Raw genomic sequence first — 25752 nt, forward strand, 5'->3', positions numbered from 1 at the left:
ATCCTGCGCAGTTGCTGGGCCTGTCAGTACCTGCGATGGAGCGTCTGTGCAGGATTCCTGTATGTACGTAGCTCCATATGGCGTGCTACTGCTAAAGAACATGCAAATGTCTTTCCAAGTGCCCATCTCTTACCTACTTTGGCACCTGCACAACTATACCTTTCAAGTACACCTCTCACCACATTATCACTTCAGTTACCAATTTTAATTGTCAAGGAACGACTGTGTGTGATCTACTTAGCCATCTTTCAGCTGCTGGCATCTACTCTATGGCCCAATTACAAAGGTCAGAAGCTCAAGGTGTATGAACAGGTGTATCCTATCACAACCCTACTCGCTTCTGACATGCGTCTGAGTCTTCATCAGTTTTGGTTATTTATACAATAAAAATAAACTAAAATAAAAAGAGAGAGAGCACATGCACGCATGCAAGAACAACTTCCTTTGTACTTTCAAGTAGGCCCCCTGGATGCTACCCTCCCATCTCCCACCCCCCAAATTTACAGATTTAACCAAAATACAATGTCCACAAAAAAAGATGGTTTATTGGACTAGACTAAATGATGTAATGCTTAGACACTGCATTTGTATTAACAATGCTGTTGCAGAGGTACATAAAATGACATACAGATTTTTTTTTTCTGCCTGTAATTAAGTCTAAGCACAGGAGGTAAATGACAGAAAGGGCATTTGATGCTTTCCAGGCCACATAGCTTTGATAGACTATAAAAGATCTTGCGTACCCAATAATTTAAATATAATTTCAACTTTTTGCCTTGCTGAATTCATTTTGTGCTTTTGAGCTCTCTTGAAACTATAACCAATTATAAACCATTAGAGCTTGAGAAATACAAAGTTGATCAGATTCATAACAAAAACGTAGAGACAATCATTGCAAAATACTGCCCTTTAAAAGGTATGCCACATTAACTTACTTTGACTCTGAGCGTGATTGGCAGCTGCAGAGTTGGAATAACATTATGAAAAAACGTACGAAGCGACATCAAACAGGTCAGATCAGTTTTTCTTCTCTCTTTTCCTATTGATATATCTCTCTTTACAGTACCATTGTGTCTGTGCAGTGGATATCCCAGATGTCACATTTATTCCTCCTTTTTTTGTCTTCAACATTTATTGGAATTGTCACTATCCAAATATTTTGGGTAACGTATTCAATTTAACCCAACAATGCCGATTAAACTGCATTGATGGTGCTTGGCTTTTGTTTGTAAAGTTGTCCTGAATGAAATTCCAGACACCACTAAGAGGATACACATGACATACGTATATTTACAAAACATTCCACCCGTTTCATGGTACAGATGGATTATGCATGAATCCCAACAAGCAATCACATCACTAAAATTTTTGATAAAAAACTGACTGCCATTTCTGCCCTCTCCATTTAAAACTGTGGGCAACAAAATATTTGGACAAGCAACAGGTTCAATGGATCCACAACCAATAAAAATAAAGATCCAGACAACCATTTAAATACATTTCCATAACAGATTATAAGTATTAAAACCAAAACCAAACAAACTCAAACCCCAACGCATCCCTGATCCTGGATTTTTCTGTGCACACCAGATCCACCTACTGATTGTTTGCATCTGTATCCTTGGAGGAATATGGCATCTTCAACCTAAGGCATTAACAACCATGCACATACAAATGCTTTTATGCATATTCCACACGAGACTTCTTACCCACAGTACAAGATAAACAGTACAACATATTGAACAGTCTTTGTTAAATCCCACTTACCACCGTCTTGTCAAAAAAATGCATTATGCTAATATACAATGAGATTTTTAAAAAAAATAAAAGAACAAGAATTGCTCAAACAGCAAGTATCAGATGTTTTCTCCAGAGTTCTTTACTGATCAAACAAATACAAATTAAAACGAAACCAAATAAAATTCAGTCCTTCACTTTAAACAAGAAAAGATGAGCAAAATGACTTTCTGGCTGCACCACAAACCATGGACTGTCACAAACTTAGTGCAGGAACTGGCACGGATTAGAATTGAGCAACTGAGACCAACCAGCAATCTACAAGTACACAAGTATTTTGAAGAAATTCTAAATGAGCCATGAAAAAGCAGTTTCAATCCAGCTGCTTACGGGGAGTGAGCTGGCAGAGGTTAGCATCAGACACTGGTAAAAAGTAGTACTGGAGTATGCAAATATGCCACAAAATTTAATTTTGCTGGCTGAAGTAGCCAAATGTTTACCAGTTATCATAAGACAAGGTAATGAAGCAGAGCTACCCTCTCTCTTATAGGATCACAGAAGTAATTGGTGGGAAGCTTCATGAATAGCTTTGCTTTGGCACCACGTTGTGCTTTGAAGCTGAGCTCTAATGTAGAGATCTGCTGCAAAGCCTTTGTCTTAGTCACATAAGCAAAACTTTCAAAGAAAGATTCCAAATCTTCCAACCGTATCAAACACATTTTTATTTTCATTTGCTCTCCCCTTCCTCACAGTTCCCACTCAGAATACATTAATGGTATCTCACAGAAGTACACTTCATTCTTTACCAAAGAAGCAAAGAAAAAACAAAACATGCACCGTAGTAATAAAATATCCAAATAAAAACTTAATGCAAGGAAATGCTGCAGAAAGACATCTTCTGGTTCTACATCAAAACCAAAACCAAGCTGTCTGGGCTGTAAAGTTTTACCCTGTATTGAGGGGCACCAAAGCTTTTAGAGAGAGATGTGTGTCCTAACCAAAGATGCACTACACCGATCTAACTCACTTTAGGACAATCAGAGGTTCATTCACTGAATGAGATCCGAGTTCTGGTAAAATGTGGTGACACCAGCTGCTAAAGTAGAAAACTAGGAGTCTTGTCATACCTTCAGGAAAGACAGCAGTGGGGGTGGGGGGGAAGAGCTGGAAATATCAAAGATTTCTCCTGTGTGAGAGCGTTATTTCAGTTACAGTAAATAGAAGAAGCCAGCTTACAATATGACAAGTGTAAGCCAGCTTTGGCACTTGTGTTACTGAAAATAATGTGGTGACTGTTCCCAACTCAGCAGGCAACCAGCTGTGAAGGTTTATTAGCATGAGTGACCACTTGAGTAGCTAGGCATTTCTTATCCCAGGGAAAGCTTGCTTACTATCTGTAAAGCTACCCAAGTCCAGCTGTTATTAAACAGAGACATGAGGTAATCATTATTTCCAGAAGAAGAATTAACAGGATGTCAAAGGTGACACACAAAAATGATGGAGTAAAATTTTAAAATACATCAACAACTAGGAGGTTTAAAATCTACATTGTGTTTTTCCATTTTAAGCCCTGTCAAATGAACGACAGTTTAAGAGCGTGAAGTGCAAGTTTTCTTAAACTGACTCAAAAAAAAAAAAAAATCACTGGAACAATCAAACCCTGAACACTCCCTAATTAAATGAACAAGTCTCTCGGGAACGACATGGGCAGAGACCATGCTTTTTGTAGACCAAACCTGAGCAGAGATTGGATTTTGTTTCTTTTCTGTAAATAGACAAAACAAGTACTTCAAGATACAGCTGAAGTGGTGTCAAAATAGCAATGACCCAGGTCACAATCAGAATTTTGTATATACAATTCGTATTAACTTAAAAAAATAAAGAAGTTCAAAATACCTCCAGAGAACATTCTAGGTTAGCAAAATGTCCTGTACAAAAGTAGGCCACGTCTGTTGGTTTAAAAGAAGTCCATAGCAGTGGGTCTCTTCTTAGCTGATATATTAAATGGTTTCTTCATTTGAGGCTGTCCTGCTGGGGTTCCTGTGGGTGACTTCAGCACCCCATGACGGGGTTTCTGTTCAGGATTGAAAGCCACACGGGAGGGTCCTTCTGGGCTCACTAATATACTTTTGTCAGTCTTCTTAAATTCTGTTGAAAAACAAGCAAACAAGTTAAAAAGAAGTATGACTCCTGGAAGAATTGGCCCATCAACCAATTGTGGAATTATCCCGGAAGCCTGCCTTAGATGCTTAAGTCCATCACTAAGGATCAGAAGCCTGAGACTGCAAAAAAATGGAAAGATGGTGGTGAAGCACATCGCTTAGCAGAGTCCCTTTGAGAATGGGGTCTGTTGCAATCCATAGAGAGTCTGTGAACCATTCCCCATGGTTTCACAGACGACCGGAGACTCTGGGCCTATTCCTCAGAAACAGGTGTTCCAGCTCTCCTGAAGACCACCACACTTCAGCTTAAAAGATGACGATGGGTAAGACGTGGCTCTACTCTGACTGTTAAATAGCACTGTTCTAGAGACTCCTGGTTACCCCTTCTGCCGGCAGGCAGGCAGTATTTTTCCTCTTTGTGCAGCTATGTTATATTAACATAAAGACACATCTAAATCCACTACTCTCCATTTGAACTTGGCCTATAGCACACCTCATAGAGTGAAAAAACAATAGCTAAATGAATACATGGGATAAACTTTTATGCTATGGAGCAAGACACTTATATATCAGGGAAAACACTGTCTGCTTACATGTGGGATCCAGACGGGAACTGACATTTATCTACTCATTACCGTTAATAAACCAGCAGGCAGCCAACTGAGCCAAACAAACTGCTATTATACAGCCTGAGCTCATCAGCGTATGGGCACCTTTGTCCTGTGAAACAGGAGTGAGCAGTTAAGAGCGAAGCGCACGTGTTTCCCTGAGAGGTGCCCTGCAGACCAGGCGGCTCAGGAAGGAGAGCGTCACTCTGCTGCACCATTTTCTAGCCGTGAGGCTCCAGCTGCAAGTCAGAAAAGCAGCACCCTGGAATCGCGCAAGTCTAGCTGTTGGGCCGAGTGTCCTGAACTTTACCATTTCCTCTGGACAGGAACTTGAGGGTGGTTTATAAACTATATATTGAGGCAAAAAGGGATGAGAATCATCCTGTTCTAGAGAGGTGAAGAGTATAGGTGTGTGTATGAGTGTGTACAGTTTCCCCATTCCTCAGCTACGAGAGAGACTGTGGAGACACACAGATGTATTAGACTCACCAGCAGTCATGTTTTTATTCAAGCCAAACGTGACTTTTTTGGAGCTGGACGACTGCAGCTTGTTCAGCTATAAAGCAAAATAAAGACATGAAATAAAATAAGATTTCTGAGGCAATGCTACAAGTTCTTTTACCTGCATCCCATCAAAACTGATGCAAAGCAGCACGCTTCCTTCATTAGATTTAGAACCCCCCCAATCCTCTAGCACTGACCCCTACTAAGACAGCACTATTTTTCTAGCCAAAAGCAAACATGTTGCATTTGTAGAGAAATCACATATGCTCCCTAGTGTCATTACGTAATTCAACAACAAACAAGAAGATATTTGTGTGTTAAATATACTGGCCCCACTGCACTCAGGCCTCAAAGCGCAAAGAGGGCTTGAAAAGATATTATATGTTAAAAAGGTTTAGAAAAGAGTGCAGTCTTTTGAAGCTCTGTACTGTTGCCAGCCTCCACAAATGGGAAGAAGTGGAGGCTCAAAGTCCCTTAGCAAGACCAAAAGTCAGTTTATGCTTTTGCTTTCTTGTGAAATGAACGGGTTCAGAATGGTGTCCTTTCAACATGAAGGTATTTTTGAAAGAAGGGGGGAAGGAAGAAGAGATTTTAAAGATGCCTACAGCTCATATTCTGAAACTCTGGAGCCATGTGTGACTCTGTCTACAAGGAAATGTAACAGCATTCCCAGTTTTATCTGCCCGTGTTAGGAGACTAATGCAGAGTGGAAAAGACAGCATGAGTGAGGTCATGCCCTTTGCTTGGGCAGGTAGCTTGGGAAGAGACCTGTGCCCAGATTCAGCTGCCATCTGTGAGACCACATTACCTGCATGGATGCCCTGGTGGAAGAGATGGTGCTTCTGGCTTTCCTGAAGAATACTGGCTTTGGTAAAGTTGATTTTTCAAATTTTACAAAATCACTTCCTGGTTTTGCTTTCTTTTTCTTTAATGGGGATAGAGCAGCGCTACTTTCCTATAAAGGAGGGAAAGAAAAAAATGCTCTCAGTACAGAAGTACTGCAGTTAACTATACCTAGTACAGTGAGCAGTGCTCAGAGCGTATCACACACAGCTTCTGTAAATATTGCCACAGCTGAGAGCGCTAGTTGGTACTCGCATAAGCTAATCATCATGGTTAACTCTCAGAAGTTAATTTTGCAGGTGGCATGACCAAAACCAGAAGTTTAAGGTAGGGTCTGTGCAGAAATAGGAAGGTCATTGCAAAGCAAAGAAGGAAGAACTTGTAAGACATGTGCCTGGCCTGTCAGAGTGCAAAGATAGATGTTTGCTTTATGTGCATGAGGCTGCCTTACAACCGACCCAGCTCTCCTGCAAACAAGCACTGATGTTTTTTTTTTCTTGCATTTAAGCAAAATCTCTTCTGTGGTGCCTCTGGATGCATAAGATACGCAACTAATGAACAAACTCTGCTTTAGGCTAAGATGGACACTTTGGAGGAAAAAAAAGTGGAATATGAAGTCCGTGTACACTCTCAGAAATCCGGCTAATGTGTACCGCTACTAGTTTGTTGCCTAAAATTCATACCAAGTATTGCCATTTAAAGCAATCCTTCTCTCCAGCACAAGGGAATTCTTAGGACCTGTACTGACAGTGCCACTAATGAAATGCAGCACTCCAGAGCTTTCCAACCTGTTGTCTGTGGGCCCCAGATATCTGTGGACTACTGTGAGGGGAAGTTCAGCTATGCTTCACAGCAACCTACAGATGTGAAATTCCTAAAGCAGTTCGCAGCTGTGCTGTGGAAAATGTCCAGGGATATGGCCTCTTTCGATTTGAAAATCACTTCTGCTTTAAATAAAAAGCATAAGACTTTTAGCTTTCTGAATTCTGGAAACAACTGTGAAATAATCATATAATTATAGAATCATTTAGGTTGGAAGAGAGCTTTTAGATCAAGACCAACCATTAACCTGGCACTGCCAAGTCCACCACTAAACCATGTCCCTAAGCACCACATCTACACGTCTTTTAAATACCTCCAGGGATGGGGACTCAACTGCTTCCCTGGGCAGCCTGTTCCAGTGCCTGACTACCTTTTTGGTGAAGAAATTTTTCCTAATATCCAATCTAAACCTCCCCTGGTGCAACTTGAGGCCGTTTAATCTTACTGAGGGGTGCACTCCATCCCCTTGTCTGTTTTTTCCCCTTCTCCCCCTCCTCCTCCCTCTCAATATTTGAAGCTAATTCTTTGCAGGGGGGTGTTGTCTTTGAAACCAAGAATCAAAACATTCCCCTCCTGATTTCTGGGCACAAGGCGGGTATTGCATAACTAAAACCAGGAAATAAACCAGCACGTTATTTCTCAAGCAGTGAAAACAAAATTAGCAAAGCCTAATTTCCTCCACATTTGTATGCTTTAGCTTTACCCTGCTCACTTCTTTCTTATACCAATACTCCCATTCTCCTCCCAACTCAACTCCCAACTTTTCTGTCTCCATCCTCCCACTCCCACCACATACACGCATATATGCAGAGCTACCTGGATTAGGCAAGAAAAAGCAAATGCTATAGTTTCTTTGGAATTACACATGGGAAGAGTGGCCAGCTAGCCCATGGACTGACTGGCCAGCCAGTCAACAGACAAGTGCTAGGGTCATGCTGCTCTCCTTCCCTCAGTGGCTACACTAATTTGTGCCAACAACTAATTCCATGAAGCTTGCAGGAACCTCATCTTGAATTTATCGCAGGTCTTTGAACCTGTTGGTCAGTTGCAGCAAAGGATTACGAATGGAGATGGGGGTGGCATGATCCTATTTTCTTAGAAACGAAGCTTTTACAGAGAAGGACAGACGAGGTATGCAACATGGAATATCTAGGCAGCAGGAGACAAAGCCAACGGTTCCCACTTGGAAAGTCCTGTAGTGAGCAAAATGCAGTTTGCGTACTGGGGAGAAAGAAATGTTTTGGTTCTTTCCTCTCAGTACTTTATCATAAAAACCCAGAAAATATCAAAACTATTTTAATACTATTTCAGCAATGTTTCAAAATGCATTTTTTCTCCCTTGAAGGACTGAGTGGTTATACCAAGTTCATATATGAGCCTGCACTACTTAACTAATCATACAGTTTTAAACTTCAGTCAAACAGAGGTGAGTTGATAGCCTAGTAACATGCACTTTTTAGTCAGAGGAAGATGGAGTTGTTTTGTACAGCGAGTCTCATTTATGGTTTACGAATTTTCTTTCCACCAAAGTGAGAATGTCAGCAAGACTTCCAACAAAATAATTGAACCCCTAAATGTTTCAGAGTAAATATATAAACAGAAAATGAGCAGTTAAAAGAATTTCAGTGGCAGGAGAGGAAAGAGCCCCTGCACTGTCTCTCTTAGCCATGCTACCAAAAATATATGGTGCAAAATGCCTCTTGATTCTCAAATTGCTGAGTAAAATCAACCCTATTCTATTTAATGCCAAGAAAATGGGGGTGGGAGGAGAAAAACTAGCTTCTTCCCAAACCACAAGACATAAATTTTTGAAGAAGACTACAATCATACCTTCCTAGCAAAAAACCAGCATTGTCTTTTTAAGAAACTGGGCCGTTCATAAATGTGATCATACAGCCATTAATGACATTAAATTTCACAATGTGATATTCTCTGTTCGCTCTTTCCCCAAGTACTTCCCCAATAAAGAACTAACAATTTGTTTAAGATGGAAAAGTGAGCTCGCAAAAGAAGCCACTATTGGAATTGCTGACAGCAATTTCATAAGGAACTTATACTAATCTAAGTGTGTGGTGGTGCTGCTGCTGAGAAAGGGATGTTCCATCTTCCCATTCTCATCCTTTTGCCAAAACATGCCCTTTGTGAACATGCCGTAACCTCAACCAGAGACCCCATGCAAAAGAATAATTAACGCAGGGGCCAAAAAACAGACAGCCCCATACCCTAACAACCCAAGCTTCAGCTAGATGAGTTCTTTCAGCTGAGTAGCTGGCACAGGCTTTAGTGTCGTTGCAGAGCAAGGTGTAAGACCATGGCAGTGGGTGTGGATTTCTGGGGAATTGAGTTATTTTTGGTGACAATGCATGATGACATTAGCATGCAGCTTGCCCGTGAAGCCCCACGCTCAGAAAGCTAAAGACAAATTTGAAAACGAGCCTGGCAGTTCATGAAGAAGGCAGAGAAAAGAATGAGATCTACGTACCCCCTTCCTGCTTTTCTTGCATGCAGTCTCCAGAACACCATTGGCTTCAACCGAGTTTAAAACCTCTTTTACTTTTCTCTTCTTTTTCAAGGTTGCTGCTTTCTGGCTGGAGACCTTCATCCCTTCCAAACCAGCTACCTTTGTCTTCAATTTGACCTTTCTGGAGGGTGCAGATTCAGAGCCTGCAACTCCTGACAGGGTCCCCAGCAAGCCCTCCTTGTTGGGTTTCACGTCAGTCTGCTGCAAAAGGGTATCCCCATTCACAGAGACAGCCCCTGCTTTCTGTTTCTTTTTCACAACCTTGGGAGTTAACGGTGTGACAGATGGGCTGACATCCTCTGCCTCACTGGCATTAGCTGGTCCATTCTGACACGCTGGCTTTACAGGAACATTTTGCACTTTTGTGTTCATTTTCTTCAACTGACTCTTTTTACTCTGTTCTGCGTCAGTCAGACTGTTCTGCGCAGAGATACTGTGATTTTCTCTGGTGTCCGTTGCTACATTTGTGGTCTCGTTTGCCTCATTTACTAGCAATTTCTTTTTCTTCCTTTCCTTGTTATTTTCTGGCACCTTTCCCTGGCTAAAAACATTAGATCCAGATGTTTCAGCTATTCCCTCCTCACAATTTCCATCAGCTGTTCCAGAATCAGCACTTGGGCTGTCCCTTTTCTTCCTTTTTTTCCTCTTCTTCTGGGGAACTGATGCCTCCTTCGCACTTGACATCTCTTTTTCATCCTCTAAATCCACCCCAAAAAGAACGCCATATAACACAGATGTGAAACACAAAGGTACTTACAACTGAATTCTAGTCAATTCCCCCTCCCCTCCTTTTTTTTCCCCCCTTTTCTTTTAAGATAGTCACACCATTCTTCTGCTATCAGCCAGCACAACAGTTTTACTATTACAGCTGGTCAGAACATTGCATTCCTCTGACGCCTGGCCTAATTAATATTTTGCTGATCTTGCCTTGTCACAGCTAACATCTAAGCCATTCTCCGTGGCAACCCTATTTTGTATAGTAATATTGCCAGAACAAGTTGTTATTACCCACCTGTTAAGCCCATCAGAAGGGCAACTCAGGGGCTCAGTAGTTTGGTGAGATTTTTTTGGGTATGATTGGGCTTGTGCCACATCAATATAAGTCACTATGCTAGAAATACTTGCATGTGGTTCTCAGTAACTCTCTTCACCTTTCCAGAAACATCCCTGAATTCCTATATTCTAACAGTCATCCTATTTTAAGACTGACATGTTTCTGTTTTCCTACAGTAAACGGAACTGCTCAATGGAGCAATGCAAACAACTGCTTCCAGTTCTGCTTTTGATTGAAATTTTTGATGCTTGCCTCAAAATTGGTAACAAAATTCCCACCACTTTCAGAGAGACCTGAATTTCACATTTAACCTTCATCGCAACATGATACAAATCAGCACATCCTGAACAACAGGTTTGCCTTCTTCAGAACGGCTTGTATCCGACGCTTTGCCAAATTACACAAGTGACTGCAGATTGTCTCTCTTCCAAAGGTTGATCTTGCCTTACCTTTTACTTTTTCCAGCTTGTTTTTCTCCCAAGGCTTGATGGCTTTTTTCTTTCGCCTTCCCCTACTGAATTCATCGTCGTCTTCATCTGTAGAAACATCTTCAGGAAAATCTTGGGGGAAGATTCCTGTTGAGGAGGAAGGATAAGGTATCTGAAAACTAACAGTATTTTCTATTGAACAGTTTCTGTGTTTCTAGTTCTATTTCTATGAACAGTTATGCTGTTCATATACAGCATTAGCTCCCACAGAAACAAAATCAACTCCTTGTTCCCCACTCAACCCAAAAGACAATCATACAAGTGACTCCTATTTGTTTAAGTAAAAATAATCACCTTTCATTTAAGGACAAAGCACAGGGTTGCTCAAATTGTGAAGGGGATTTGGCCGTCTCACCAAAAACATGTAATGTGTCTTAATGAGATTTTAAAAAAACCCACAAAACCCCCAAAAACAGTAACCTTGAAATACACATTAAAAAAAAAAAAAGAAAGAAAAAGCAATTTGCAATACACATTGTATGGGAACATTATATATCCTTTAATGGCAAGAACCTACTGTCTCTGTATGTATGCTGCTCAGTCCTTACCTTCTGCTAAGTCCTGGAACCTGGAGGTGGGGTGGAAGGGAGAGAAGGAAAAACAAAACAGTATTACTGGTTTAGTACCAATAATAACACTAGCAGCATAATGTCACTGTACTTATTATGGTTTTGTCAAAATACGAACAACAGATTTTACACGGGAAGTTAAAGAGCTCATTCCAGAAGAAGTCTGCCTCAGAAATCCAAAAACTCAAACCAAATCACTGAAAGTATTGAGAAAAGAGAAATTTAACACTTCTCCAATATCCATAATTTGCATAACACACAATCTGATGTCACATCCTGCAGTACAAATCCACTCAGTGTAGATACACCTCAGCTAGCTGCAGTTGTCCAGTACCAATGAGGGACAGTAGCACAGGCTTCAGGCACCTTACGCATGTTAGCCAGGGCTGTGAGGCAAGCCTGCTCTCATGACATTGTCACCAGGACAAGCGAGGGTGGGGAGAAAGCAAAGTAAAAGTTGTTTAGGACAAGGTGGTACATGCAAGGTGTATTTCAACAGAACTCACTTTTTGACCAGCTTGTACAGACGCTTTCTGTTAAGGGAAGGTGTATTTTTCTTGCTCGCCACTTCAAAGAGCTTGTCAGCAACAGCCTTATAATCAAACTGTTGGAGGAAAGTATAAACAGCTTTTCTTAGTTACCTTATTCATGCAAGATAATCCAATGTGACTCGTGTTATCAACGCTTCAAGTAGCACACACATCCTTTAAACAGCCACTTCCTTTAAACCCGAAGTATTTTTTTCTCTGTTGAAATTTACACGCCCTTCACACGTGTATACTGACTTTTACAGATGGTTGCTTCATAAACAGAACAGTTGAACTCAGTATCACTTTCTCAAACATTCCTAACCTTAATTCTTACTCAAGAGAGAAGCCAACCAACTTCAAAACTCCTGCAAATATTTAGCTAAATACGAGATTTAAAGTGTGTCATGTCCTAATTTTTGATTAAAAGCTGCAGACGCATGAAGCATATCTACCTGCATGCATGTTTGATTGGTGGATTTGTCAAAAACACTACACTGCACTGGAAGAGGGCCTAAAAAAACCCAAACTTCAACATGTTGCCCTCTCCTATGTATCCCATCATCCATTACTTTGGCTCTTATTGTCAGTGAAACTTATGCTGCTTGCTTCACCACCCACAGTGACTTGGCTTTTGCCATACATTTTTGAATTCCTGAAACAGGAAGGGAGGAGCAGATAAAAGAAGGTATGGGAGAGAGGAAAGAAGAATTCAGAATTTAGACATGGATTTATTTTCTTATAAACTACTACACATTACATAAATAGAGTACACATTACATAAATACCACCTTACATTAAAGCAGAAGGAGATTAAAATTTTGTAACGTTTACCCAATTAACACCCTTTACTTCTGTACCTCTTGACAGACGTAGGAAAAAAGAAAACAGTGGAGGAGTATCAATAACAGAGCAAGCAAGCCACAAACCTGAAGAACAGTCCCGATACCATCATCATCATCATTTTCACAAACATCCTCTGTTTTTTCAGAGCTCTGTGCTGATTTTTTTGACAAGCTTCTGTCTGCTGTTATTAAAAAAAGGCTGAATATTAATGTTTAGTTTGTAAAAACAGAGATAGCACACAGTACTCTGCCAGACGGAAGATCAGGTGCGTTTTTCTTCATGCGATCTTGGGAACCTGGACTGACTTAACTACTTTATATCACCATTATGCAATACACAACTGTGGCATTATCTAAGCACCTTTTAAAATATTGCCTCTGTGCCAGAGTGTATCTGGATTGAAAACCTTCCTGCTCAGGTTTTTAAATTTTTTTTTTAAATTTAAAACTCCCACAGAATGCCAAAACCTCATCTTCTTCAAAAATGTTATGGACCTCCAAGAGCCAAAAGCCACACTGGGTTACCATGTAGCACTGTTGCAGAAAGCTGGTATTGCCTGGTTTTATAGAGACCACTGATTTTTCCAGTCACTTTGTTTAAGCACGTGTGAAGGGGAAGAGAGGAAAAGACAATTAGCCTTAGAACACCTTGAACATGTGTTTGACTGGTTCAAAGCAGAAATGTATTTTTAAGAAACAGATTTTTAAATCCTAGCTAGTGTTACCAAGGCCATTTAGAACTTCCTCCTCACCTTTGGTTTTAAGCACCTCTTCATTTTCCTGTTCACCTTCTTCAGACACATCCTCCTCATCACTGTTGCTACCCAGTTCTTTCATTATGTCCTCGATGGCGTAGGGGGACTGATCCACAATGATCTCAAAGATACCAGTGGCTACAGCATGCAGCACACATCGACTGTGTTACAAAAGAGCAGGGATGAGAGTTGAAATGGAAATTTGAGCAATACAGGGAAAACGGGTAAGAAAAAAGAAAGTGGAAGAGCATCTAGCTCTCCAGATGAGAAAGTGAACCTGTTATTTCCTAAACAGCAGTCCTTTAATGGAAATAGTGTCCTGCCAATGGTCCCCTCTTAAATTTCACTGTGTTTATATGCTGCTCTAGTACACTGCAACAACAAAGAATCTAACCAGCTCAGCTGTTCTATGCATGTTTAAAAAATAACCAGACAAAAAATATATATAAAATAAATATAACCAGACAAAACCAACGAACAGAGGTTGATATAGTTCTTATAAATCCATGAAAGTTATCTATAGCTTTGATAAACACAAGTTATTTTCAAATGACTGTGCACATTGTTAGTAAAATATCCTTCTTTCTCTACATTCTGAAGTTATACTATGACTCTTCTTCAATCCATTTATTACCATATGGAGTGGTATATGCACAATTTCTTAAAAAATACTTATCCTTTCATTAAACTTACTCCTTTGATTTGGCAGCAATTTTGCAGAAAGGCTCAATGAACTTGAGATTCTGGTCTGCTGTGAGCTGTATGATTAGAAAGAAAAAAAATAATTAATACAGTAAATATTGTATGTGGACACTCAAATTCCTTAAATATTTGGCATAGGAGGATCTTCTTTAAGAAGTTAAGTCAAAGTCTTTCAGCATAGTGTCCAATTCCAACTGAGAGGAGTATCCAGTGACTTTTTGTTACCACTGCTACCACTAACTTCCAGATATTCCTTGGAATCATTATAGAAATGTTGACTGCTTTGCAGACTTTAATCTACTGAGTACAGAAATACAACAAAGCTTCTTATTTTAGATATGGAAACATGAGGCAGAGAAAACCTAAATAATTTTGTGCTCTTTCACAAAGTTCTGTAGCAGACATGCATAAGATCTGGGTTTCTCTTAACTGGACCACTTGGACTGAAACACTGTCAGTAGTACTAAAGATAAAAATCCCTAAATTCAATTTATGAGCATCAGCTGTGATTTCAAATAGTCTAGGGGACTAATTCCCCATGCTTCTTGTGAGTGGCTTAGCCGTGGAATGAGGGTTTTGTGACTGCGGAGCTGCAGAAATTATTTGGGCTCCAAGTGCAGGCACTTCTCTTGTGCAGACATTTCTCTCTCACACTCCACAATCCAGAACCACAAAAGCTGCAGGCAGGATTGCTTTCAGTACTGACTGCAAAGAATACAAATGGAAAACTGCTAACAGCTTCATCCATTGCGATGAGATGTATCAGATGCCAGAAACAAGAGGAGGTAAATGAGCAGAAACCTGGGAAGAAGTGTGGGGCAGCGGGCAGCTCGCCCCAGTGGAGTACCAGGAGATAGACTCTTTGGAAGAAGGTCAGCAGCGACAGCTGCAGTAGCAGGCTTTCAGTTGCTGCAAAACTCTGCAGCACTGTAACATCAACCAAAATTAAGGGCGACTGAAACGGCAATACACAGCAAAGAGAGACAGATGTCATCAGCAAAATGAACAACTGGATGTAGAGGGTAAATTGCTCAATGCACAGGCAACAATGTTTGAAGCCAACAACAAGCAAATAATAGGCAACTTTGAAAGCTCACTTTCTTCCTCTATTTAGATGTATTATACAATCAGCCAAGAGCAGGCTTTGTGTCAGTTTTTGCAAAAGCAAAGACTGGCAAACACATTCACACAAGAGAAAAGACGTTAGGTCCTTCCTGTTGAAACAAACAAATGAGAATGGTATAACTTTTCTATCGCTATTTCCAACCTCAATTTGGAGCAGTATACCAGTACTCAGGAACTTGAGAGAAACTACTATATTCTCACTATCTACACCAAGAAATGAACAAAAGTAAAAGCATAAATTGTAATAAGTCACTTTCTTTGTGCTTATTAAGCGTTGCTATGTTACATTTAAAACTGTTAAAACATACATAATCTAAAAATTCTATTTCTTCTAAAATGCTGCATGCCACAGTTAACATTAATCAGGAAGAAAATTACAACATATTTCCTAACCTCCTTTGCACCAACTTTAGCCAATTCATCCAGATAGATATCAATGAAATGTAACTTTATCCCAGTGGGAGCATTGCTGCCTGGGTCCATAACTTCTTTCATTAGTAGCTGCAGGAATAGTTCAATCAGACTGGAAAAAAAAAAGAGAAAAAAAAAGAACAAGATATTCATATTCAATTGCTCATGTTCTATTTGCTTTGAAAACAAACTCTAGTCATTCGATTTTACCAGTTCTTTAAGACAGCTGTCCAACACTAATAAGAAATAAATCCAGTGACCAATTTTCACATCTTAAAGCAAACTTTTAAAAAAAATCCATCCATAATCAGAACTCCTTACAGTCTAGATGACTTTGTAGCATCAGACAATCCACTCAATGCAGTTTGCTACAGTGAAAATCACTGTTTTAATATTCACACCTTAATTTGGACTGAAGTTTATTACGCCATACGATTGATGGGTAGGAGGAGGGTTTCTGCCATTTGAGCAGGGCATTCTGAAGACACAGCTGTTGCATTCATCCATCCTTGATGGAAAACACCTCGTACCCTTCCATTTTATTAGACGATTTTCATTTTGGTGCACATCCAAGGATTAAATTTGATACTGATCATTCTCAAGCTCATTTCAACTGTGCAGACTTTGTCTTCGTTAAAGCATGTTATCCACTGTCCCTTAGAGCAAAACAATTACACTGAAGAACAGATCGAGGGCTAAGCTAGGCATAAAAAAATTATCACCCCAATAGCTCAAGCCAGAAGGGACTGAGCTATGTACAAGTAGGACTGTGGCTCTCTTCAGTTACTGGCTTCTGGAGTACTAACAAATACTGCTGGAGTGACGCGGCTCAGAGACATGCTGTCACTGCTGCATCTAAGCTGCACTTGGGACTTTTTTTCTTTTTTTTTTCTGAGGCCTATCCTTGCTATCTTTCAGGAAAGTGAACCTTTGTATATTCGACGTTTTCTCCCCTGCCCAGAACAAATGTTTCCAGTTCTAAAGAGAATTTAAAGCATTCCAAAACCATAAAGATTATTTCAGTTTTACTTTAATACTTCTTTCTTCAAAAGCATTTTAAAATAAAAGAGAAACGAAATACATGCTAGGCAGCTCTTGAGCTCCCTCACTCCGCAAAGAAAGGAATCATGATCTTCTCTTCCCACACTGCCTCCTCTGGTGGTGGAGGGCCTCCAGGCCATCCTTTCAGTGAAGCTGGATAAAGGCAGGTCAAAGCCTTAAGAAACCTTGTCAGAGATCAGGTTGGGTGACCATGTCTCTGCCATGGGAATGTGTGTGGGGAAGAAGGGCTTCAGCTTTAGCAAACCTTCTCCCACACTTTCTGTTGCTGTCAAGGAGCATTTTCATCTCCTCAACCTGTGTGCATTTACCCAATGCAAAATTAAGGTAGAACAGAGGGGGTGGGGCGTGCTTTAGCTTTGCATTCCTTTCTATTTCCACAAAAACATGCCTATATGCGTTCCACATTTCAGAAGGCAAGAGAGAGAAAGGATAACCTTAACACCAGGTTATCAAGCACCTTTAATTAAAAGACTTAAAGCTCTTCATCAGTTTAAACACAGAGCAAGCTTAGAAGTGGCACAGGAGCTCTAGACAGAGCAAGATGGCTGCAATTACTTGCCATTTGATAGAATATGGAAGAAATACAAACAAAACCACTGATGCATACAACAAACAGGAAGACAGTTGACAATTAAGGAGGTGACTTATCTTTTGATAAGACAGAACATGATTAAACACAGTAAAATAAAAATAAAAATAAAAATTAAAAAAAAGTCAAAACCAATCAGAAAAACAACACAACAACAACAACAACAAATTCCTTTTCTGTATTTTCTGGGATGCAGGTTTCCTGTCTAATCTCTCCACAGGTGATATTTCATTGATAGCTCTCCTGGCTAAATCAGTCAGATCTAGTCAAATCCATTATAAATTGGGAGCCCTCAGGCTTCACGACTGCTTGGAATGCCACATGACAAGCTCCTATGCTCAGGTTTTGCATAAGCATACATGAATTACTTTCTCAAATCTCTTTCTGTGAAACATAAACTAAGTGGCTTAGGTGAACGTGACAGTTATCGATTGCAGTGTGTATTTAACTTAATGACACATAACACCTAACTTTGTTTCTAACCTACATATCCTAAGTGATCTGGAGAACAAATAAGCCTTAGTGTTAAGACTTCCTGACAGCGCCATCTATGGAGAAAAAGGATCTATTAAATGAAAATATATTTGATAAAGGTAAATTGGGCAACTTCTTTATGATGCAACCACATTCAGAAATCTGCTTACCTTTCATCCCATTCATTTCTTTTCAGCACTTCAAAGGATTGCCTCAAAATCTTACGCATTAGCTGCAAAGTACAAAATTTGTTATGCATGTTGTTCATGAAAACAGACAAAGGAGTTACTGTGACTGTAAGATGAATAGAATTCTTAGTAAACCTCTTCGTAGCACAAGGTGGAAAGCTTCTTCATATGAACATTTTGACAGACTTGTCTAACATGTCAAGCAACAGAAGGATGCTGTGAAGCTCAAAAGACAGTAAACTATTTTCATACCCTAAGGCCAGAAAAATCCATGACCATTTCTACTATACAGCTTTCTCTTGCTCCATCACCCTGATTTCTTCATTAAGTGCTGCCAAATCTAAAAATACCCACAGCTTAAACTGGAGACAACAATACAGGACCAACGATAACAATAATAATTTCATGTACTTGAAACTTGCACTGACAGCCAGCCATATGTAAAATAGCTACATTAAACTGGCTCAAAACACTTCACTTACTGAATTACCTGGTTTCTGCTAACATTGAGAAACAAAACAGCAGTGAATGTGCCTGCAATTAGTTTCTTTCAAAGAAGATGACTAATGTGATTTTGTTCTTTACAAAGGCAGGTCTTTTAAGATTCTTCTCTCACTGATTTTACTATTTGTTTCAATACAGTGTTTCCTTAAGAAAGAATTCTGATAGCTGAATGTACTACAGTGGATACTTTAGTGGTGGAAAGTTGGGGTTCTAGTGACAACTACTTTACACAGAGTCATAAAAAAAGTCTTTAAACAGTCTGATCTAAATAACTGATGTTGATGCAGTGTCCTGTGAGACAGTATTTATATTCCTTATAGAAATCAATGAGAAACATCACTATGTTATAAAGGAAGGCAAACAAGAAAGCACTTGCAGCATGACATAAACAGTAATGGCTTTTAGATTTGCTGTGGTGAGTGAAAGCCTTTAAAACAAGTATCTCTTGCAATGCATCAAGAAGACAGCCACTTCTCTTCTCTTACAATATACATAAATGCATGTGCAGACAAAGCCGCCTTCCAGCACAGCACCACCACACCTTTTCTTCCAGGAAAGATCTACAAGAGAGTTAGTATTACCATATAGAACTTATCAAGACGCAGATTGTCTATCCCATTCCATTCACGGTTCATAGTTTGCCAAAATGTCTGAATGAACAGGTGTCCTGTAAGAGAGTAAGAAAAAATATCTGCATGCCTGGCACAACAGTTTATTTTGCCAACCTAAAAGAATCTCAAGAAATTACTTCAATGTGAAAAAGGGATGCATTTCCCTAGGGATTTGCCTAGTGACAGGGATAGAGCTATGGGAAGACGTGCTTGAGGCGGGTACAAGGACAGGTCAATTAAACTGCAGAACAACACAAGAAAAGGCACACAGCTACTTTTAAAGACAAGTGTAATTACAGGGACAGCTTTGTATCTATTTTGTGTTATATACACAGAAGTTAGAGCAAAATATCCATTCTGCACTCATTTCCACCCATGCAAGTTCTGGTGTCAACCGAGCACTCTATTTCAAGTGTATTTTGAATGCTAGGTGCTTAACAGCTCATGAAACAAGGTTGGTTTTGAGTAGGAAATACACAGAACAAGTACATCTATGCAGAGTGGCAAAGTACGGGGACAAGTTTGCTTTGCTAACCACCCTGCAAAGTCTCACCTTTATCACACTGGAGATACAACTCTTTCCCTGCAACAACCAGAAACAAACTGCATCTCATGCTTCCCTTAATGCAATCACACATGCCAGTGGGACAAAAAGCAAAGAAAAAAAACCCCAAAGCAGCACCCTTATCTGTCTGTCTCTATTCTGGCACTATGACAGTGGCCTCAAAATCGCCAAAGGTAAAAGTACCTTACAAAGTGTTAGATAATGAAACAGTACTTACGAGCCTCTGTATTCTGAATCACGTGGATAAGCTGTGAGATATTGTCTGCAAGTTCCTCCTAAAAGTAAATAAATGCAGTTAGTATACATGTTTCAGAGCTTGGTCTCCTCACTAAACACGCAACCAGAAAACAGCAAGAAGTACAAATATCATGAAACATCCCTCAAAATTAAAAATATTCTTTTAACAGCTGCTTTAGTACTACAGTTATCCTTCCACTGGGATTAGGTCAGCAGTAAGAGAAGATTCAAGGGTATCAAGCCTTGTTCATTTCACCAGATCTCTGCACAAATCATCTTTTTGACAGCAGACAAAATTAAATTATCAGGAGAAAAATCCCATGTATTTGAATTAACAAATGATGTAAAACGTCAGGGGTACTGTTTTCATATAGCTTAATTGTAGGTGGAGCTCTCTGTGCCACGTGTGAGAGAAACCTTGTTCATGCAAACAGACAAGTGATTTGAAAACTGATTATTAAGTGAGGTTACTAAGATCTGGTACTCCCAAACTGGTATCTTTTTAAAGTAGGGAGACAAACTGGTAGTAGTTGACAAAGTCAGTAGTAGAGACGAAGCTGGTAGTAGACGAAGTGCCACTGAACTACCAAAAGAAAAGAAAGTGTGAAGCTTTCAAACTAGGCTACCTAAAGGTTGCCTGTACGTTGTAGTTCCAGTTAAGGGCAACCTGCTGTTACTGCTTTAGTTCCACAAAATCAATGCACTTCATAACGGTATATATTTCAGTTCTGGTTTTGGAAGATAAACAGCTACGCCTGCCATTCAGAGAGTGACTCCAAACATGATACCATTTAGTCTTCTGTTCGTGTGGTGAGGATCACTGAGTTACGGTCACCCCTCCTGCACGTGCCACATATGAACAGCAAGCGAAGAAAAAAAAAAAAACGGGTGAGCAAAACTAAGGTCATGTTCACTATTCTAAATTAGTATGTCCCTACAGTGTATTTTAGAAGAGACTCGCTCAAGGAAATATAAAACCAATTACTATACCTGTAGCAGAGGTTTATCCTGCATCCACATACAATAGAACAGGCCCTTCCATATTTTTAGCAGTTCTTCCTGGCTGAAGCCACCTATGGTACAGAAGAAGTCTGAATGAAAACCAAAAATCCCACATTTCCATCAAAATGTTTTCATGCAGTTCCCTCTGTTCCCTGCTCTCCTCTTGGTTTTTGTTATATTCTCTTGGGCAAACGTTGGTTCCTACTGTAAGCACGCTAATTGGAAGGCAACTTGGAGTAGTTCAGTGACTCCATGACAGTAAGCTTCTACCTTGTACCAAAGTAACAAAGATTTCAAAGAAATCACAGATGAGAGGAGATGAATACTAAGATAGTTCTGATAAGTCTCTCTGGCATATTTTTAGCACCAGGTCTGAGACAGATTTTTAATGAGTGCATCATATCTAATTTTGCAACAGAGGTGATCTGCAAATCAACTGACATGGCTTTTTGCTTTGTCTTTTTTTTTTTTTTTACACAGAATCTCGCTTTACCAATAGTTTTGTTCCTTACTAGGGGCTTGTTTTGATAGAATAAGCTTCTAGCAGTCAAAAAAATTTACTTCTATATTAAAATGCATAATCAAAGAGCCTGAGCAACTATAATGAAAATATTTTCATTGCAGTCAGTCTTGAGGTACAGTATCATCTGAATTGTAACAGGAAAGAATATTTTCACTATTAACAGTATAAAAATTCACATTCTAGTCAAAATCACACATTACAGAAGGGAAGTACTACATGGAAAATAAAATTTTACTCTCAGTAACAGTTGTTCAAGAATGTTTTAAAAACTGGGTTATTCATGACATCAGATACATTTCTGGGAAGTAAAATTATAATGGCACACTGTTACAAGGTAGCTACAATAACCTACTACAGCTATTTTCAAATTATGGCCTATTAAGTACTCTCAAGTAATTTCAAGAAAAAAACACGTTAAAAAGGTAATCATCATCAGTAAACTCAAATTTGCTCCAAAAAGATCACTGTCACTTTTGAAAAATTTTCAGGGGTCTGCCAATCAAAAAAGCCTGAGACCCAGTGCTAGGTCTGAATTGAGTACCTCCTCCTGGGACCAAATGATCTGAAAGCAGTTACCACTACTGCCTCATTCTCCACTCAGACAAAAAAAGGTGTAAACATGTTAGTTAAACCATCTACAGTCATGCTTGGTTAAAAAGAAAGGAAGTAGAGCTAAGCGAAGGAAACATGCAAAATGCTACGTAGGAAACAATATGTCTAGTAATATTAAGCATTAGTTATGAACGTAACTTAGATTTGTCAGTAATATTAAGATTAAATATGAAACAATTTGATTCACTGATTTAATATTCATCAAAATATTAAAATTAATAACATTTCGTAACAGAATTATACACTATGCACGTAGCAGTAAGAAGCAGGCTTAACCTCACATGCGGCACTAACTCTACAGAGGGATCAGTCACAAGACTTATGTCCAGGGGATGTCAGCTACTACCTATAAAGATGGCTGAGGAGTTCTTCCCTGTCTAGGGAACACAGACTTCTGTGGGGTTGCTTTTCACACATTGAGCGCTTTTTTAAGTGTTCTAGGCAGTCCTTTGTCCATTTGACAAAGGACCCTGATCGAAAGGTTTTAGAGCAAGTCTCTTATCATAGTCACTCAAAAAGTAGTTTCAAGATTGGGTTTTTCATTTTTCACCTTTATGTGCTCTGCCATCTACAGCTGGCAAATAATAATCATTCAAGCAAAGCTATTTTTAAACATGCATCTATAGCATTAGCAACCACAGCGTGCAAAACTGAAGGCCTTCTTTACCTTTAAGGTTACCTTGAGAAAGATTTTGGTTTTACTGCTTGGATTGTAACTCTGTCCCCATATACAGTCTGGGAGCTTGGATTAGTAATGTTACAGCCACTCATTGAAGATATGCTACTTTAATGCAAGCCTTGTTAGCATTTCTGTTTGGGAGTTATGCTGTTTTGACATTGCTATCATTAAAATTGTTGCAATTTTTCCTATTCTAGATAATCTCTAAGGACCAGATCCACATGGGCTCATTTCAGTGGAAATGCCATAAATCATTTATAAATCTGGGCCCAAGTTAAGTGCAGCTCTGTCACACAGGAAACTACCCAGCAATCTTTCCTCGTTTACCAAAAGTTACTTTTATTTACTATTCTTTCACCAAATCATTTTCTGATTGTCTCCATAAAGATACCCTCCTGTTACCAGCCCAGTACAGCATGCTCTTCTTCTCTTTCAAGGTAAGGATTTTAAGAAGAATGAGTTAATACAAAAAAAGGACCACTTCCAAGGAATAATGTACTCATCCAAGTTCATCTGCACACACGACGACTTCAGACCTTTCGTAGTTCTGTGCCTTCTGTAGAGTTTGACTTTATTGAAAATTAAAAGCTCTAGCTCTTTGAAGACGTTTCCCCAGCATGACCCGTAATTCAGCCTCAGCACAGACCATACTGAGCAGTCCTGCCTACCTAGGAAACATTTGACTGAAGTGAACGTCAGGTGAACTGCACCACCTCTTTCAAAAGCTAGCATGTTCTCAGCTGTTGAAGTTAGGGTATCTAGCTGGGTTATCCAACATGTGAGCCTCATCTCAGAATGCTGGATAGATATAAGACTGCTAATTAACAAGTAACTTTAAAAAAATCTCTCTCCTGAATATAACGCTTTCTCTCCAAGTCCAAAGAAGTTAACCTTCGTTTTAATATTAGCTACCTTGAATAGTACATAGCAGTAAGTAAATCTAAGAGCTCTGGAAATTAGTCACCCTTGTTTCCTACTCATTTGCATTTCATGGTGGGCTGACCTTAACATGCGAAAGGTTCACATCCCAACTGACAACTTCCCTGTGGTGGTTTCCTAGTACCTTAAGGCATTAGCTTAACCTGCAACCTTTTCCCTCAGTTAGGGCACTCCTGTCCATCTGGCAGGCTACTTCCACAAATTTAAAGGAATCTGCACTTTGCAGTGAGATGCACAGAGCACTAATGAACACAGAGAAGCTGTGTCCAGCTTAGGAAGTCTCCCAAGCTAAAAACAGCTGGAAGCTCAGAAAGTACTTGGGAGGAATACAACGTACACTTGTGTGCTCTTACTAGTCACTAGGCATCCCCTAGATCTACGGTAACTGTGAGAACTGGGATAATGGGCTATTTGACCCTCTGGCTTGACCCTGTAAGGCTGTTCTTATGTGCTCTTCCCTCTGCCAGATGTGGCTAGTGGGTCAAATACTATTTGGAAAGGGAAGATGGTAAAGAGAAAAAAACAACTTCTACTCCCTAGTGTCTTTTCAAGGAAGTAACTCAGGTTCAACCAGCACTCAAGTTTCAGTTTAGCTCTTGGGGTGCCAGGTGTAGGCTGGCTTCCTCAAAGCCAAAGGAGTGTGTATGCATGAAGCTCAGTACCACTTTCCCAAATGCTGTAGGAAGGTTTGCTAGGTCAGACACAGTGCTCTGCAAACGCTCACGACCAGTTTCCCCTCCTGTGTTGTGCCCAGCTTGCAACACAGCATGCTGGAAAAAGCAGTCCAGAACCATCACAGAATCTCTTGGGCATCTCTGCACTGTGCTCCTTACCGCTCCGACAGGATGGCTCGCTGACCTGGATCCGTGCATTCACACAATGCTACGACTGACCTCGTAAGCCTCCTGTAACCTGCGTCCGTGAGGAGAGGGTGCACAGGAGGCACCTTCAGGTGTGGGCAGCTTCAGACTGGCACGGCTAGACACAAGCTGTCTCCAGGGACGCTACTGAAGCGCCCACGCACCGGACTCCTGGTTCTAAGGCGGTTCCCTCCAATGCTCCTGAGTATCAGTCACGGAAGCAGGCAGCCACCACCTCACCGGGCAGCACGGCAGAAAATAAAACCGTACGCTCCACGTGCCGGGGTGGCTCCGTCTGGGTCAGCTCAGCGCCCTGACGTCCTGCTCCCGGGAACGAGCACGTGAGCTAAGCCGCGCCAGCCCCGGCAGCGCCAGCGCCGCCAGCAAGGCCGCCTCCTCCTCCTCCTCCTCCTCCTCCTCCTCCCCCGTCCGCGGCTCCTCCGGGCCCCGAGCCGGCGCCGCGCCCGGCTGCTCGCTGCCGCCGCGGGAAGGTTTCACGGGCGAGGGCTGCCGGCAGCGCGCCCGGCGCCGGCGGGCTCACGGGGGCAAACACGCCCTGTGATGAAATACCGGCGTAAAAGTAAAAAATTAAAAACAACCGAAAAAAAAAAAAACAAGGAAAAAAAGGACCAAAAAGCCCCCAACAGGCCCCCGGGTGGCGGGGGGAGGCGGGGAGCGGGGGGCGGGCGCCGGCGCTCCGCCACACGTGCGCACCCCACCCCCCCGCCAGCCCGACGGCGCCGCCGCTTCACCCGCGCCGCGCCGCTGACGGCCCCGGCCCCGGCCCCGGCCCCCGCCGCTACAGCCCCACCGCCCGCCGGCAGCGCCGGGCCGTGCCGGGCCGCCCCGCCCCGCCGGGCCGTACCGGCCGGGCACTGGGTCCGGACGCTGATGTAGCCCCGCAGCTTCTTCACGGCGCGGTCCCGGATGCGCTTCTCGTTGGCGGCCAGCCGCTGCGCGAACTGGATCTCGGGCGGCTGCACGGCGGCGGGAGCCATGGCCTCTCCCCGGCCCGTCCCCTCCGGGCCCGTCCCGTCCGCGCCGCGCCGCGCCGAGCCGGGCGCCGCCCGATGGCGTCACCCACGCTCCCGTCGCCCGCCTCCGCCGTCATCGCGGAGCGGGCACCGCCCCGCCGGGCGGCTGAGGTGGCTGCGGCGGCGCTGCGGGCGCGTCCCCCCGAGCCCGCCTCCCGCAGCCTGACACCGGGCCGTGTAAACGGGACAGGAGCGAGCAC

At 41.4% G+C, this 25752-nt stretch overlaps 1 protein-coding gene across 6 annotated transcripts; it reads right to left on the bottom strand.

Moving 5' to 3' along the window:
* Positions 1 to 518: 518 nt before the first annotated feature.
* On the bottom strand, positions 519 to 25595 carry RRP1B (ribosomal RNA processing 1B). Of its 6 annotated transcripts, XM_082304338.1 has the most exons (17): positions 24492 to 24928; positions 20894 to 20976; positions 20692 to 20743; positions 19884 to 19941; positions 19072 to 19157; positions 17969 to 18030; positions 15656 to 15785; positions 14129 to 14193; positions 13433 to 13596; positions 12765 to 12862; positions 11815 to 11912; positions 11288 to 11307; positions 10701 to 10826; positions 9159 to 9895; positions 5820 to 5966; positions 4997 to 5063; positions 519 to 3885 (listed from the first exon to the last, which is right to left on the bottom strand). In XM_082304338.1, the coding sequence occupies exons 3-17, from the start codon at positions 20692 to 20694 to the stop codon at positions 3695 to 3697; spliced, it is 2052 nt and encodes a 683-aa protein (XP_082160464.1). In that variant the 5' UTR covers positions 20695 to 20743; positions 20894 to 20976; positions 24492 to 24928; the 3' UTR covers positions 519 to 3694. The 6 variants fall into 6 exon arrangements, with proteins under 6 accessions (XP_082160464.1, XP_082160465.1, XP_082160460.1 ...); XM_082304339.1 differs by lacking the exons at positions 20692 to 20743; positions 24492 to 24928 and adding an exon at positions 25384 to 25595; XM_082304334.1 differs by lacking the exons at positions 20692 to 20743; positions 24492 to 24928 and adding an exon at positions 25384 to 25578 and having other exon boundaries at positions 12765 to 12859.
* Between the last annotated feature and the right edge of the window lie 157 nt (positions 25596 to 25752).

The sequence above is a fragment of the Platalea leucorodia genome, assembly GCF_965183815.1.
Source record: "Platalea leucorodia genome assembly, chromosome: 2".
Taxonomy (NCBI): domain Eukaryota; kingdom Metazoa; phylum Chordata; class Aves; order Pelecaniformes; family Threskiornithidae; genus Platalea; species Platalea leucorodia.

Excerpts from the sequence above, each read along its gene's own strand:
- RRP1B (XM_082304339.1), bottom strand. The coding sequence starts at position 25,516 with ATGGCTCCCGCCGCCGTGCAGCCGCCCGAGATCCAGTTCGCGCAGCGG. Across the intron at positions 14,194-15,655 it reads CTAAAGTTGGTGCAAAGGAG|CTCACAGCAGACCAGAATCT; the intron begins GTTAGGAAATAT and ends CTAATCATACAG. Across the intron at positions 9,896-10,700 it reads CAAGCTGGAAAAAGTAAAAG|AGGATGAAAAAGAGATGTCA; the intron begins GTAAGGCAAGAT and ends GGGTGGATTTAG.